This window comes from Lytechinus variegatus, chromosome 8 (genome assembly GCF_018143015.1).
Source record: "Lytechinus variegatus isolate NC3 chromosome 8, Lvar_3.0, whole genome shotgun sequence".
NCBI lineage: Eukaryota > Metazoa > Echinodermata > Echinoidea > Temnopleuroida > Toxopneustidae > Lytechinus > Lytechinus variegatus.
Window position 1 is genome coordinate 30,611,925 of NC_054747.1, and position 15,911 is coordinate 30,627,835.

The 15,911-nt window shown below is 34.0% G+C and overlaps 1 protein-coding gene across 1 annotated transcript; it reads left to right on the forward strand.

The window, feature by feature from the left end:
• Positions 1-5,193: 5,193 nt before the first annotated feature.
• Positions 5,194-14,631, forward strand: LOC121419641 (T-cell surface protein tactile-like). Its single transcript, XM_041614098.1, has 5 exons — positions 5,194-5,212; positions 10,743-11,066; positions 12,090-12,328; positions 13,328-13,427; positions 14,459-14,631. The coding sequence occupies exons 1-5, from the start codon at positions 5,194-5,196 to the stop codon at positions 14,629-14,631; spliced, it is 855 nt and encodes a 284-aa protein (XP_041470032.1).
• The last annotated feature ends 1,280 nt before the right edge of the window (positions 14,632-15,911 follow it).

Genomic DNA, 15,911 nt, shown 5'->3' on the forward strand with positions numbered 1-15,911 from the left:
TGTACAGGTGTTTAAATTCTCAAATTCCAGAAAATTTTCGTGATTTCTTTACGCATGTATCAAATATACATCATTTTGATACCCGAACAAATAACCAAATATATATTCCTAAACACAAAAAGATTATCTTTCAACACAACATCCGTTATTCTGGCCCCAAAATATGGAATGATCTTCCAGACTACATAAAAAAATCCTTGTCAGCAACTAGCTTAAAATTTAAGATTAAAAAATCAATTTTATCATCCTATGCTTGAATATCATAATACCTTACATTCCTTTTGATCTTAAGTTAACATGAATAATGTGCAAATGTTGCGGCATTATTATTTTTATCTCTCCCTCTCTCCATCATACATTGTTGTACGCTCTACTTGCTCGGTACTCGGTAACTCATGCCCGCCCGCCTTCCTGCTCACTTCTCCCTCTCTCGTTTTCTTCCCGTTTTCTTTTCTACTTCTCTTCTCCTTTCCTCGCCTTTCTTATCTTTGTATTGTATTTTGTGTATTGTATATATTTGTCCACAGGCGTATCCCGCCACAAGCATTATGCTTCTAGGGACATACGCCTTCCTCTTTACACATAAGTTGTTTATATTTATATTCTTTATAGAAATTGATTTGAAGTGTATTCTTGTGAACAATAATGAATGTAACTTTGTAAAATGGAGGAAAATAAATGTTTATTTGAATTGAATTGAAATTGAATTGATTGATTGATTGATTGATCATTCATTCATTCTTTCATTGCGTTTATTTCTGCATTTAGTGCATACGATATAAAAGGTAATATTTACAAATGTAATATGTAACAAATTGATAGGTTTGTAGTCAGTAGTGTACGCAGGATTTTTTTAAAGCTGAATGAAAAGTTGGCAAGCAAAGAAAAAATGTGTTTTCAACGAGAATTGAAGGAAGTTTTCGTACCTAACAAATTTGACAATCAAAGGCTTTCGAAAAAAATAGGTGGGGGGAGGGAACCAGTATAACCCCCTCCCTGCGTACAAAACGGGTAACCCCTGTAACCCCCTCCCCTTTCCCCACCCCCGGGTACACTTATGGTTGTAGAGTAAGTATTGGATTAATAGTATCAACAAAATGTTTTACTCATTAAACGAAATGACAGTTTAAAAGAATGTTCTATTCAAGCGATAAAAAGGGGTTCATTTCATGAGGGAATTTTCCAAAGGTCAATTTCTCTCAACAACATGTTATTACATAAAATCGTACTTTTCATACATGTACGCGTGATATGAAGAACTCACTTGCAAAAGGGGTAGGTCCATTTTTCATCAAGTTTGCTTGTTTTTTCCTCAATGTATAGATTTTAGTAGCTCTATAAGAAAAGTTGAAATTCCCATTAAAAGTGATCTAAAATGGCAACGAAAAAAAAGAAATTCAAAAGTGGACGAGTCCATTTCAGTTTAGTTGCGAAAGGGGTTAGGTCCACACCGAATTATTATGGAAAGTAATATTCTAAAAAATATGAAGACAAAGGTAGATTTCTTTCATGCCCAAGTTTATGTTCTCATGGTAGGGTAATTAGTTTCGCATAAGAATACTGCAATGTAGGAGAGAATAAAAGCGATTTCATTGGAGGGGAACTAACCCCTTTTGCAAGCAAAGTCTTCTGAAGAGTTCATTTGTCAAAAGGGGTAAGGTCTATTGTTCATAAATTTTATTGTTTTCTGTCTCAAACCTCTAAATTTTTAGTCGCTCTAATGAAAACAATGAACATTTGAAATTAACACGAAATCGTGAATAAAAGTGGCAAAGAAAAATCACATTTAAACAAAAAATAGATTGGATTCATTCCAGTTTGCTTGCAAAAGGATTAGGTCCATAATGTCCATAATGTTAATCATTGAAGACAGATTTGTTTTATACCCATTTTTTTACCTAACCCCTTTTGCAACTTAACTCTTTATATGCATCCATTATGTATACATCACGTATCCCTTATGACTGAAATAAGTTGCAGCAATGAATATCTAACGGATTAGTAGAGTTGTCATTGTTTTAATTCTTGGTGGAAAAAGACTTAATGTAATTTAATGCAATAAGATTTAAAAAAACAGGTAGGGATATGACATCGTCAGCTTGTTCATTGCATATATAGAACGGTTTGACCGAAATATGTAAAGCTGTTATGTATCAGCAATTTTTTACGTATGATTCTGTTCGATTCTAATGAAATTTCAGTGTTTCGTTTGACTGATCTGCCTTTTTTATTCAAATCATAATATTTGCTTCTTGAAGTACAATTTTACATATGAAATTTATGAAATCTATAATAATAGCAGTAGGCTGGAAGAAAAATCATTTCTACGGGGAAGACCACATGACATTTGACCCGCGTTCACATGACCGTGTCGTCATAATGGAATTCCCCAGACCAACGTGGCGTACAGTATATGCACAGTAAATTACAAATATCATTTCAATGGCATCTGTTCTAAAATAAATCAAGAGAGAATCGCTTTCCGATATGCGGAAGTAGGATTGCGTGCGTAAGTGATGGTGTGTGCGTGTAAGTGTGTAAGGTGGGTGAGTGTGTTTTAGTTATTACTGTCACTCGGGACAGGGAAGTGTTATTTCCCAAACGGGGGGGGGGCACATTTTTCGGAAGAACAATGAAGCAAAAAAAGGGGTCTTTGCTTTCAAACAAGGCGGGAAACTTCTGTTTTTATTGTTGTAATCGCATTTTTACATTATAAATTTGATTTTTTTTTGCTTCTCAAAGGGGGAAGGGGGCGGTCACGGGCCGGCTTTGCCCCCGCCCCCCCCCCCCTGGATCCGCCAGTGCTGTTACGTATCAATCAAACCTTACCACAATTTGAAGACATGATCAGATTGAAACATCGAACATCTGCATTAATTAGTTACTTCCAAACTGGAATCGGATCCAATGTTGCACAACAAATTGTCGTCTTCCGACAATTTTTGCTGCACATGCTGGTTTCAATTTTTAAGCATATTGTGCCAATCTTTGTCGGCAAAAAGAAACCTTGAACAACATATTGTCACCAACTACACAACCAGTCTGGTGTGTAGTATACTGTATGTGCGTCCTGGTGGGTGTTACTCATAGAGATGTATATATTATTGACACTAGAGGGCGGACTTCATCAAATTGCTGTGAATCCATGTTCGGTGCGGCCGCCATCTTAAAGAGGGCAAGAGCGCGGATTTATAACACACGGCTCTATGGGAGAATATCACATATTTCACTTTTTTACATTATATTTTCAATTTAATGCTGTATGCAACGTTAAAATCACAAGGCAAAACATTTTTATGTTAAAATATATGATAACCATGCATATTTTATAAAGGAGATGGACTGAACATCCAGAAAACGGGGGCCGGGGGGGATAGGTTGCTGTACGTGCATTATAAGATGTAGATCAGGGCTTGGTCTGAAGTTTCCCCTCCTTTCAGTTAATTTTGAGGAAATCAAATTAGAAATCATATGATGAATCACTGATAATCCCATTAAATATAATATTGGAGACTATGCGACGTTATAGCTACATTTAACACCACGGGTGTTATCAATAAAGGACCATATACCATCTGGTGTTGGAGTTACACTGCCACTGGTGTTAAGATTACCAACATTTAGGATGTTAAAATATATCAACACCAGTCTTGGTGTTCGATTTGAACACGAGTCGGAGAACGCGTTATGAAGTTGACACCATTTGGTGTTCATTTGACACCCTCGAACACCTGCAGAAACGAACATTTAAACGAAAGTTTAAATCACCCATTGGTGTAAAAAAAATACCAACACCAGCTTTGGTGTTGTTTCACGGTTCGGATTCACACCATTTGGTGTCCGATTTCAAGTTCTTCAACACCTGCAGCCTGACGGTGTAACTTTACACTAGGATATTTTTTAAAAATACCTCAAGAACAGACAGTGTTGAGTTACTCCAGTGAAGTGTAACTAAAATATTTCTATCCAACACCTGTCACGGTGTTGTTTCAACACTTCAGAGTATTTGGTGTTTATTTTACACTCTAAGTGTTGTTTCAACACAGTATATTGCTTGAACACTGCCGTAGTGTCAAAAGAGCACCAAGTTGTTTCAACACTTCTGAGTATTTGGTGTTTATTTTACACTCTAAGTATTATTTCAATACAGTATATTGCTTGAACACTGAGTGTCAAATGAGCACCAAATCAAGAGAACATATGAACACTCTAAAGTGTTAGGTTGACCTTAGCTGACACCCTTGTCACGGTATATATGATGGCTTATATATTGAATAACTGCTACTCAGTCGACCTCGTCGCCTTTTTCCCCCGTTTTCTGGATGTTCAGTCCATCTCCTTTATAAAATATGCATGGTTATCATATATTTTAACATAAAAATGTTTTGCCTTGTGATTTTAACGTTGCATACAGCATTAAATCGAAAATATAATGTAAAAAAGTGAAATATGTGATATTCTCTCATAGAGCCGTGTGTTATAAATCCGCGCTCTTGCCCTCTTTAAGATGGCGGCTGCGCAATACATGGAATCACAGCCGCATTACGCGCGCGTCAATGCGAGCGATTACTCTAGTGTCAATATACATCTCTATGGTGTTACTCCAGACTTTACGCGCGACCAATGACCATTCTTGTGCCACACTATCCCTATGTAGCTCACTTTGCACCAAAGAACATCTTCGAGTCGTGCGTAAAGTTTTGCGTAACTTTACGAATAGCTTTAATACACACCTGGTGTGTGTCGTTGTTTTGGTAAGGTTGTGTGCGTTGTGTTAGATGTAAGTGTTGTGTTGGCATGTGTGTGCGTATGTGTGTACATAATTATGTGTATTATTATTAGTTGGGGGGGGTTGGCGGGGGGTATATCTATACTAGGTCTAGCGGTAGGTCAAACTCTCTGATCGTCTAGTACCATACGAGCTAATCCAAATTGCTCTAGTAACAGTTTGGTCTAACTTGCACTTGGTCTAATGTATAGGAATTGGTTGGTATAATTGCTGAATCGTCCAATAGCCAAAAGGTCTAATCGCCTTTCAGTCTAAAGCACATATTTTTCACATATTTTACGGACTAAAGTAAATATTCCCAGTCTACTACAGGAATTGACCAAGTGGTGTTATAGACCAATTAGATATTAGACCAAATAAGACTTAGACCAAATGGAAATTAGACGTAATGGTAAATGGGCAAAATGACAATAAGACCAAAAGGTAAATTGGTTGTAGACAAAATGGAATTAGACCATGCTTAGGATGAGGCTAAATCGGCCATTAATCAAATCGGGTCAGTAGACCAACTGGCAATTTACCTGTATAGAGGCTAATTAATATAGAGAATAGCAGCAGAGCCGTGGAAAATTCGGTTTTCATCTTCTCACTTGGTCTAACAACAGTTTGACTAATTCTTGGCTTAACCCATTTGGTCTGATTTGCAATTGGTGTTAATAATACACTTGGTCTAATTCTCATTTGTTCTAATGACCTATCCGTCTTATTAAATAGCTAAATGGTCTAATTGCATTCAATTCAATGTTTTATTCAATTCCAATAAAAATCAATACAAAGTATAGAATACAGTAAGAACAAATACATTGTACAATAATAAGGCAAGAAAATGTACGTTGCATGTACTAAAGTATTTAACAGATACAAATGACAATACAAATTTACAATATTAGAATTGGATGACAATGACAATGACAATGATTTATTTACCCATGTCACCCTAATTCGGGTATTGGGGATATTATCATATAGAACATAACATATTCAAAATCATTTCAATTATATTTACAAAGTATTTACAAATATATACAATAACATGTTACAGAGTAATTGAATAAATACTACATGAAATTACTTTAGAGACGTAAAAGTAAAAGGAATGATGTGTCTCTAAATCAATTGGTGAGAGAAGGAGGAGAGACAAAATAGGAAAAGAAGGAAAAACAAAAGGGGAAGAGAGAGAGAAAAAAGAAAAGAACAAAAAGACAAATGATTGTAATAACAATAATTTTTAAAAGAAACAGTACTAACAATGATAATAAATAAATACGAATGAATGCGTGTTATAGAATTGAAAAAGTTGGAACTGCAATGCAAAGGCACCGATATGTGAATTTAACGTGGATATATATATAATTATATTGGACTTTGGCATGAAAATTGATAAAAATTTATTTTAAGAAATTAGAGAGAATTAAATTTAATTTAATTTTTCCTTTACCTAATTGTTTATTTACATATATACATGAACGTGTTTTCAAATAGAAAATGTTGACATAAATATTTTATTTATTTATTAAACTTATCCATTATAATGCTACAAAATTTTGATAAATTTATTAATGTTGACATTTTGGAAGAATTGAAAAGCTTAAACATTTTCAATGCATTTGGACGGCTTGTATAGGAACCATCAATATATTTCTTTCTTGCTGTAAGAAATGCAGGGCACTCGAACAAATAATGAAATTCATCACCCAGCTTTGTTGTATTACATATAGTGCATATTCTCTGTGATCGCTCAATATTTGCAAATCTACCAGATGTTATTGGCAGACGGTGGTTTCCACACCGGAATCTTGTTAAAGTAATTCTGTATTTGAAAGGCAATTTTAGAAGAGATAATTCACAACTGCAATTTTCTTTGAAAATGCGATAGTTTAAGCACAGTGAATTAGAAAACATTTCAGCATGCCAATTTTGAGAGTATATATCGTCCAATCGTGTTTTAATTGTTGCTTTGAACCACCGTGGATTTATTGGCTGATTATCAAACCAAAGGTAAGATAAGCCTAATTTATCCAATGTATTTTTTATTTTTACTAGCCACGGGTTTTGATATATATTCAGATCAAACATTATTTTCAGAATATCGTAAACAGTATGGGACAATTTTGATGTTTTGCTCTCGATTATTTTAATCCAAAAGTTTAACATTCTGCACTCAATTAGTTTCTTGATACTGTGTTTACCGACCTCTCCATATGTCATGCAATTTGCAGTAAATTTACTCACATGAAGAAGACGTTTATAATAACGACTTTGAAACATTTCAACATCTTGAAGATTACTTTCAAGACCCCACAACTCACTTCCATATAACAAAATCGGAAGTACCAATTTTTCAAACAATTCTAATTCAATATCAACTGGTAAACTCAACTTTATTGATTTGGAACGTAAACTGAACAATGCTTTTTGTGCTTGACTTATTTGTTTTTTTCCGAGCTTTCGAAAAGCGGTTATTATAATTCAAAACTGTTCCAAGATATGTATACTCATCAACAACCTCTAGCTGTTGATTATTGAAAGTAATGATGGGTAAATTGCGGATCTTACCACGAGAGAATACGACAATTTTTGTTTTTTGTATATTTAAATTCAACGACCAATCTTCACAGTATTTGTAGACAGCATTTAATGCTTCTTGAAGATCATTTTTAGATTCTGCTAATACAATGGTGTCATCAGCGTATAATAGGGTAAATAACTTAAGATATACACATATATTTCTCTCGAGGAGTTTTTCTTTCAGGCCATTCGTAAGTAAATTAACACCATTGCAATTTTTTCTCAATGTATTGTCAAAATCATTGATATAGATTGCAAATAATAATGGAGATAGATTATCTCCCTGTCTTACTCCTATATTACATTCAAAGAACTCAGACCGTTGTCCATTGCTCATAACATAAGATTTTGCGTTTTCATACATATTTTGGATCACCTTGAGAATTTTGCCATTGATGTTATACTTAAGTAATTTTTTTTAAGCGTCTGTTTTTAACATCGTCTCCTTTATTCAGTAATTCAAAAAAATCTTTGAAAGAATCAATTGATACATTTGCACGATTCTTGGGCTTAGAATTCGCCTTGCTAAGATATTTCCAAAGGTCGCCAATGTTATTATTTTTTACTTTCCTCGAATTGTCCTGAAGGTCAGAAACATATTTTGACTTTTTCTTCTTCAAAACTGTTTTGTATTGTTTGCGTAAGGTATTCAAAACTAATTCCATTTCCATTTTCATATTTTCATTTCTACATTTGGATGGATATAAAAACCTAACAACCTAACAAGGTTTGTCGAGATAGCCACCCTTATAAAGTGAAATAATCCACATTGAAATTACAAATTTAGTAAAATGCTAAAATGAAATTAAATTCAATAAGTTATTTAATAATACATGTACATGTACAATAATAGTTAAAACACGTTTAACCGGACAAACCCAACACATAAACACACTATGGTAGTAAAAATCCTTTATTGATTTTATACACATGACCTATTTTGTTTGTTTGTTAACTGTTAAGTGAAATGGGGCGACAATTGTGGTGTTCCCTCCTCCACAAAATAATTGTCGCCTAAACTTTTGGTATCGAATTTCGCACAAATTGAGGGGCGACAATTCGGATGCAACATCCGACAAACGCAACAATAGTCAGGCCTTAGAATATGCTGCAACTTTTCATTACGAAATAATTACGTTATTTTGAATATAATCCCATTCAATATCATTCCAGCAATGGCGTGCAATTCTTAATATAGGACATTACCTTTTCTTTTCTTTTATATTGCGTATAATATCGGTTCGGTGTTATGCACCCCAATGCGCAATGATGAGCATTCCTTTTCATTATATATGTTTGTGAGTGTCTGGGTGCGGGGGTGGGTCTACCCTTGTGAGGTGAGATGGGCCGATCGTTTTGGGATTGTGTTTATGTTGATATTACATTTTGCTGATGTCTATGTGTGCATCTGCTTTTGCTTATATACTTCTTTATATCCAAATGAAGTATGCAAATCCAGATGCGCATGTTTTGTATCGTTTGGGACTATGTATCGGACTGTTTTTTAGTCCATTTTCTGATGTTTAATATGCTGTTAATGTACTATTGCAGTTTTTATGTAAATCGTTGCTCAATTTAGGCTTTTAAAACTACTCTGCCAGAATGTATTATTTTGTGATTTTTACCCAACTAAATTCTTTTATTTATCTATCTATTTTTCTAGATGAAATTAGATGGCGCTATAATACCAAATATTAATATTATTTTTTATCATACATTAAAACAAAACTTCCCTCAAAGTTTTAATCGCCCTTCGTGTATACATATATATATATATATATATATATATATATATATATATATATATACATATACAAAGAGCTCACTTGTAGAAGGGGTTAGGCCCATTTTTCATCAAATATGATTATTATTTCTCAATGTAGATTTATAGTAACTCTATAAGATGTTACCAAAGAAAACATTAAATTTCTATAAATATACATGTATACATGTATATATATATATACATATACAAAGAGCTCACTTGTAGAAGGGGTTAGGCCCATTTTTCATCAAATATGATTATTATTTCTCAATGTAGATTTATAGTAACTCTATAAGATGTTACCAAAGAAAACATTAAATTTCTATAAAAAGTGAACTAAACTGGCAAAGAAAAATAACTTTTTTTTCAAAAGGGGTTAGGTCCACACATAATTTGTTTGGAAGTTTGGACATTTTGATTTCTTTTATACCCAATTTTATGCTCTCATGGTAGGGTATCATGAAAATTCAGTTTCGCATAAGAATAAGAAGAATATAAGAATAATGCAATATTGGGAAAAAAATTAAAATTCTTGGAGTGGACCTAACCCCTGTTGTAACCAAACTCTTGTAAAAAAATAATTTGTCACAAATCACGTCTTTTAATCCAAAGAGATTGGATTCATTTCAGTTTGCTTGCAAAAGTGGCTAGGTCCACAATGATTTTTTTTAAATGTATAGAAAAAAATTGAAGACAGGTAGATTTATTTTATGCCCAATTTTATGTTTACATGAAAGGGTAGTACATCATGACAATTAAGTTTCTCAAAAATATACAATAAGTGAAAATAAAAGAACATGGTTTTTTCGGAATTGTCCAAAGTGGACCTAATCCCTTTTGCAACTAAACTCTTCACAAACACACACACACATATATATATATAGATATATTATTATGATAAAATGAATAGATTCGTATTATTTTTAATGCCACAATGCGTTTCACTTCTTATCCTTTAATCTAAAAATAAAGGGTTTCTAGTTTCATTTTGATGTTAATGTTTAATTTTAATTTATTTATCGATATTATAATAGTATAATTTACCTAGGATTTTCATATAATTGAGTTGTGCATGTAGTTATTTTGCGATAAATATGCGAAAATCTAAATATAACTTTCTTAGTTTTTATCCCATTTTGATTAATTTGTCAGTTTTAGGCTTGTTTGATTTTATTCTATTGATTCAAGATATTTTTTGTTTTCAGAAGGTGGACTTGACCCCGTTAAACTTTTTTAACAGTATGATTCAATAATCATAATGGGCCCTATAAAAATTGGAATAGAATTCACCGGAGTAGAGATGAAGATTTACACGTAGGCCTAGTAAGCTAGGATTCTCCCAACATAGTAGAAAAAATAGGAAAACAAAGCTAAAGAAATTCATGAAAATTATCATAAATTTACAGTCTGTAGTTTACGTATTGTTGCTTGATAAAAAAAAAGGTTTCTGTGTGTGATGGGATGTTTCCATGCAATAACCAACAACTCATAACAAACAACCCGCAACTAATGTTATTACGCCAGTATTCACAATTTAAACAGTTTTCCACAGTGAATTGTACGAATATTCCGAAAAACAACATGTTATCAAAGTTGCATTGTTTTTATCTTTTTATATAGCATTCGAACTTCACACTGAGAGATCCGTGAAAGTAGTGCGTGGCAGAAATGCGTCACTGATCTGCAGCTTCACAGATCCTGCTGATGCCGTCTACTGGTACAAGCACAACTCCACCGGAGCTCCTGATGATGACGCCGAACTTGTTGCCTCGGAATTCCTTGGAATATCTGATCCTTTGCCAGGGATAGAGAGGTTCAGAATCACGGAAGACTACAGACTTCTTATAAGTGACGTCTCCATTGCGGACGAGACCACCTATTCGTGTTTCGTTGTTCTTCAGACGGGGATAACGAAACGGGGCTACACGGACCTGAGAGTCATAGGTAAACCCGAATGAAAGTTTCAGGGTGACAAATCATGAAATTTCGTCTCAGTGTATATATTTTTAGTAGCTCTATAAGATGATACAAAAGAAAAGTTAAAATTCTTATTAAAAAATGAACAAAACTTGTAAAGGAAAATCAACATCTTTCAAAAGGGGTTAGGTCCATTTCAGTTTGGTTGCGAAAGGGGTTAGTTCCTCAAAGAAATTTTTGGGAAAATAATATTTTAAAAAATGTGCAGATTTCTTTTATACCCAATTCTATGTTCACATGGTAGGATTGATGAAATTTTAGTTTCGCATAAGAATATTGCAATATGGGAGGATAAAAAAATATTTTCTTGGAGTAGACCTAACCCTTTTGCAACCAAACTCTTCTGGAGAGCTCATTTGTCAAAAGGGTTATGTCCATTTTTCATAAATTTTAATTTTTTATGTCATAGAGTTTTAGTAGCTCTGATGATACCAAAGAAAATTTGAAATGCACAATAAAACGTGAATAAAAGTGGCAAAGAGAAACCAATTTTTATTTAAAAGAGAGTGGATTCATTTCAGTTAGCTTGCAAAAGGGGTTAAGTCCACAATAATAATTTTTGAACAAATATGGAACAAAAATGAAGAAAGATTTCTTTTATACCCAATTTTACGTTTGCGTGATAGGGTAGTACATCATGACAATTTAGTTTCTAATAAGAATATTTCAATAAGTCAGTGAGAATAAAAAACATAATTTTTTTCGGAATGGCTCCAAAGTGGACCTAACCCCTTTTGCAACCAAACTCTTCATATTCTTCTGAGTAGTTTGTTATGTTTTGTTTCTTTAGATGATATTTCTGATTTCCTCTTCTAAGATGAAAATAATTACAATAAATCATGTGTAATCAATGAAAATATCTATGTCGTATTAATACATAAATGAAATTGTATTAATTTATCATGCTTTATATTCATACGGTCTTATAATACCACGAAATACGTAAATAACCTATTACTACATTTTTGTCATTTTCATGATTATTGACAGTTTTGGCAGATTCCGATGGACCAAAAATTGGCTCTTGCAACACCTTTGTACCGGGAGAATGTACATACAATGTTCCAACGGATCCTCCTGAAGAAGTCGTGTTCGTTTGTGAACTTTGCGGTGTACGTCCTTCAGTTAACCTGGAATGGGTGAGGAGTGACGACAGAGTGATGGAACAAGCATTAGGTCCACTAATTGTTGAGAAGGACGGACTCTATAAGGTCGCATCAATTCTTGAGGTTATTCTCTTTTATTATCATCATAATTGTTAACGATCTAGATGTAAAATGGTTTATATCCATGACAGTTTGGCTGAAAAGAATAGGCTGATCAACCGGAGAGAAACGATGCAGCTTTAGTTGTCTTCGATATTACTATGTACTACTATGAGCTACAAAATCAAAGTATATGCCCTAAATAACAACACGGGTTTTAACCTATTTGACACAATGTTCATCTTTTCCTCACCTTATTTTAACGGCGACAAATTATTTTATGTTCATGTCTTGATGTCGCATCGACTGATCGAAATGTTTCCCATTGGTCTGGATCCAAATTGGCGTAAAATTATTTCTCCGAGATCATCACGCTCATGAACTTACACACATACACTTTATGAACATTGTGCGCGGTGACAAAAAGATGCTCAAACTACGGGTTCGTGCCTCAATCGTCTGCACTCAGAGATAGCGCCATTTTTCATAACCGTTTCGTTATTTATATGATTAGTGTCCTAAAATAGCAAATACCAGATTGGACTCAAAATCGCTGTGTATTCTTTTCTTCTCTAAAGTAAATTCAATCTTGCCAGGGTCCATTTTCGTAAAAGTTTGAGCCCTAGCTGACAAACTGCATGAACAAGTGAGGTTTTATTTTTCACACACGCAATGTATTTCTGAGAGATCATTTTATTATTAAGAGTCATAGTTTTCATTGATTTTTTAAATAAATGACCGATTTCTAGGTTTACTTTACGCTAACTATGGTAGAATTTATTGATAATCACATAGGGAAAAGACGAAACATTAGCTTGGGATCGTATTGCTAATTTGCCATTTTCCCATTTAGTATAGTTCTGGACCTAAAATATTTTTGCCTGCTTGAGATATTTGGTTTAATATACTAGAACTTGATATTGCATTTCGTTATAAAACTGCAATTAATTCGAAACATACTTTCAATATCCTGAAATCTTACTACGTGAGAAATAAACTATATATTATTGTGTTGTTCGATAGGTTCCTGAGTCCGGGTTTGATTATGACTATTTATGTCAAGCTACAGGGGACGCAGTTCAAAATGCATCATCAACAAAACTTACGTTCGAAGAGGGAACAGGTATTTATTAGTTTCCCATATTATGTGCTTGTATCCTTAATTCGTTATTATTATGAGTAGAAAGTAGTTTAATTACATCGCAAGATTCATCCTGATTGCGTGTATCAAAAGTATTCCCTTCCAAATTTAAGTCTTTATAAAAATGAATCAAAGATTTCTCTGATTTCAAAGGTTTGAGTGATGAACAATCAACACTCTAAAAAAACGAAGGGCTACGTCAAAATACGAAGAGCTAATTTATTTCTTAAAGAGCTTGTAGAGTGACTGCACTTTGGAATGATGATTTTTCTCGTTCAAATTTGAACTAGACAAATCCGCACTCTTAACATGTCTTAAGTGCAGTCACTATGCACTCTCTTCAAGAGCTAAATTAGCTCCTTGTTTTTAGAGAGTTGGGAAGGAATAGGATACTGATTTAAAATCAATGTGCACATCAATGGTGTGTATGTCTAAAATGCATGAAAACAAAATATTTTTTTATAATTTGCCATTTCTAACTTGCGGCGCTATTCTTATAATTAAAGCTAGGATTAGAACCGTTTAACGTTAAACAGTTAACCCTAGTCTATGCTGAAGTATTTCAACCCATTTCTGTGGAATGCTCAGGTTCATAATATTTCTTCCTTATCCGTGGCAATAATATCAATTCATTCATTAAAATTCGTGATATCTATGTATTTCCTATTATTTCTTTTTTACGTCTATTTTTTATACTTTTTGCAGTTGGAAAAGAATAATTTTTAATTGATGAATGGGATAAAAACTGTGCAGCACTCGACCCAGTTGAGGTGGGAAGAAATTCCTCGAATGCTTGAGCGCCCGATCAAGGTAGTCGTGCTAAAGCTGGGGTAATAATAACATTATCATGATAAGCAGGGCCCACCGGGAGAACAGTTTTCAGAACTGAAGTGGTATCCCTGGGTAAACAATTACGTTATCATTATTATTATTATTATTAGCATGATCAACTGGCACCCTATAACTTTAAGTTTAACTGTAAGTATACCACCCCTTATTTCTTTCTCTTTCAGTTTTAGTGTCTGGCTGGTCAAATACAAGTGTGCTTGGTATCGTGGTTGGACTAGTGGTCTTCATTGTGATCGCGGTGGTGATATCTCTCAGGATGTTCTTACGGGGTAAGCATGCGCAAGGTGAAGTTCTCCCTGACGATAAGCTTGTTATTAAACCAGACTGCAGTGGATAAAGCGAATTCATATGCTCTATAACAAAAATGATGAAGATTCTAAGTTTTTAAATAGGAAAGAAAATTGCGGACATACGGATCTAATTTAAAGTTTGAATTATAAAGGCCGAAAAATGACATGTTTAAATTTTACAATAGGTTCCCTTTCCTCGTTGAAAACTTATGAATAAATTGAATGGACCGTGCTTTTCACTCCACTTATATCTGTTAGACAATATTGTTTGGTTGCTCTATAATTAAACTATAATCCATTACAGTTTGGCAGATCTAAGGCATGTTTCCACTATGAATTTTAAAAATCAGGCTTCGTTTTTGTCTCACTTGCATAGCTGAGGAGACTTGTAGGCGCCGCTTTTCCGACAGCGGCGGCGACTTAACACCATCCTGCCTGAGTTTCATGTCACATGACCAAGGTCAAAGGTCATTTAGGGTCAATGAACTTAGACCATGTTGGGAGAATCAACATCACAATTTTCACCTAAGGTTAACTTTTGATATGTCATCATAACTTGGAAAATATATGGACCTAGTTCATGACAATTAGACATAAGATGAAACAAGTATCACTAAACATCCTGCATGAGTTTTACGTCACATGACTAAGGTCAAAGGTCATTTCGGGTCAATGAACTTGACCAATTGGGGTATTTGTTGAATAACCATCATAACTTTGAAAGTATGTTGGTCTACTTAATAAAACTTGGACATAAGAGTAATCAAGTATCACTGAACATCCTGTCCGCATTTTAGGTCACATGACCAAGGTCAAAGGTCAATGAACTTTGGCCATAATGGGGTATCTGTTGAATTACTATAACTTTGAAAGTTTATTGATCTGATTCGTGAAACTTGGACATAAGAGTAATCAAGTATCACTGAACATCCTGCGCGAGTTTCAGGTCATATGATCAAGGTCAAAGGTCATCTAAGGTCAATGAAGTTTCCCAAAATCGGGGGTTTGTTGAATTACCATCATATCTCTATAAGTGTATTGGTCTAGTCCATAAAACGTGGAAATAAGAGTTACCAAGTGTCACTGGACATCTTGTGAGAGTTATAGTAATTTTCAAAGTTAGCACTGCTGCTATATTGAATCGCATGATGCAGGTGAGACTGCCAGAGGCATTCCACTTTTTTTTACATTTTTTCTTTTACCCTATTCAGCTCGAGCTAATAAAGCCACAAAGCGAAATCGGCTAACTTTAAACATGGTAAAAACTGATCAAGAATCGAGTCTTCTAGATAAACAAGGTAGAGAACAAGGTAAGAATGATTACATG

Excerpts from the sequence above, each read along its gene's own strand:
- LOC121419641 (XM_041614098.1), top strand. Across the intron at positions 11,067-12,089 it reads CACGGACCTGAGAGTCATAG|TTTTGGCAGATTCCGATGGA; the intron begins GTAAACCCGAAT and ends GATTATTGACAG. Across the intron at positions 13,428-14,458 it reads TACGTTCGAAGAGGGAACAG|TTTTAGTGTCTGGCTGGTCA; the intron begins GTATTTATTAGT and ends TTTCTCTTTCAG.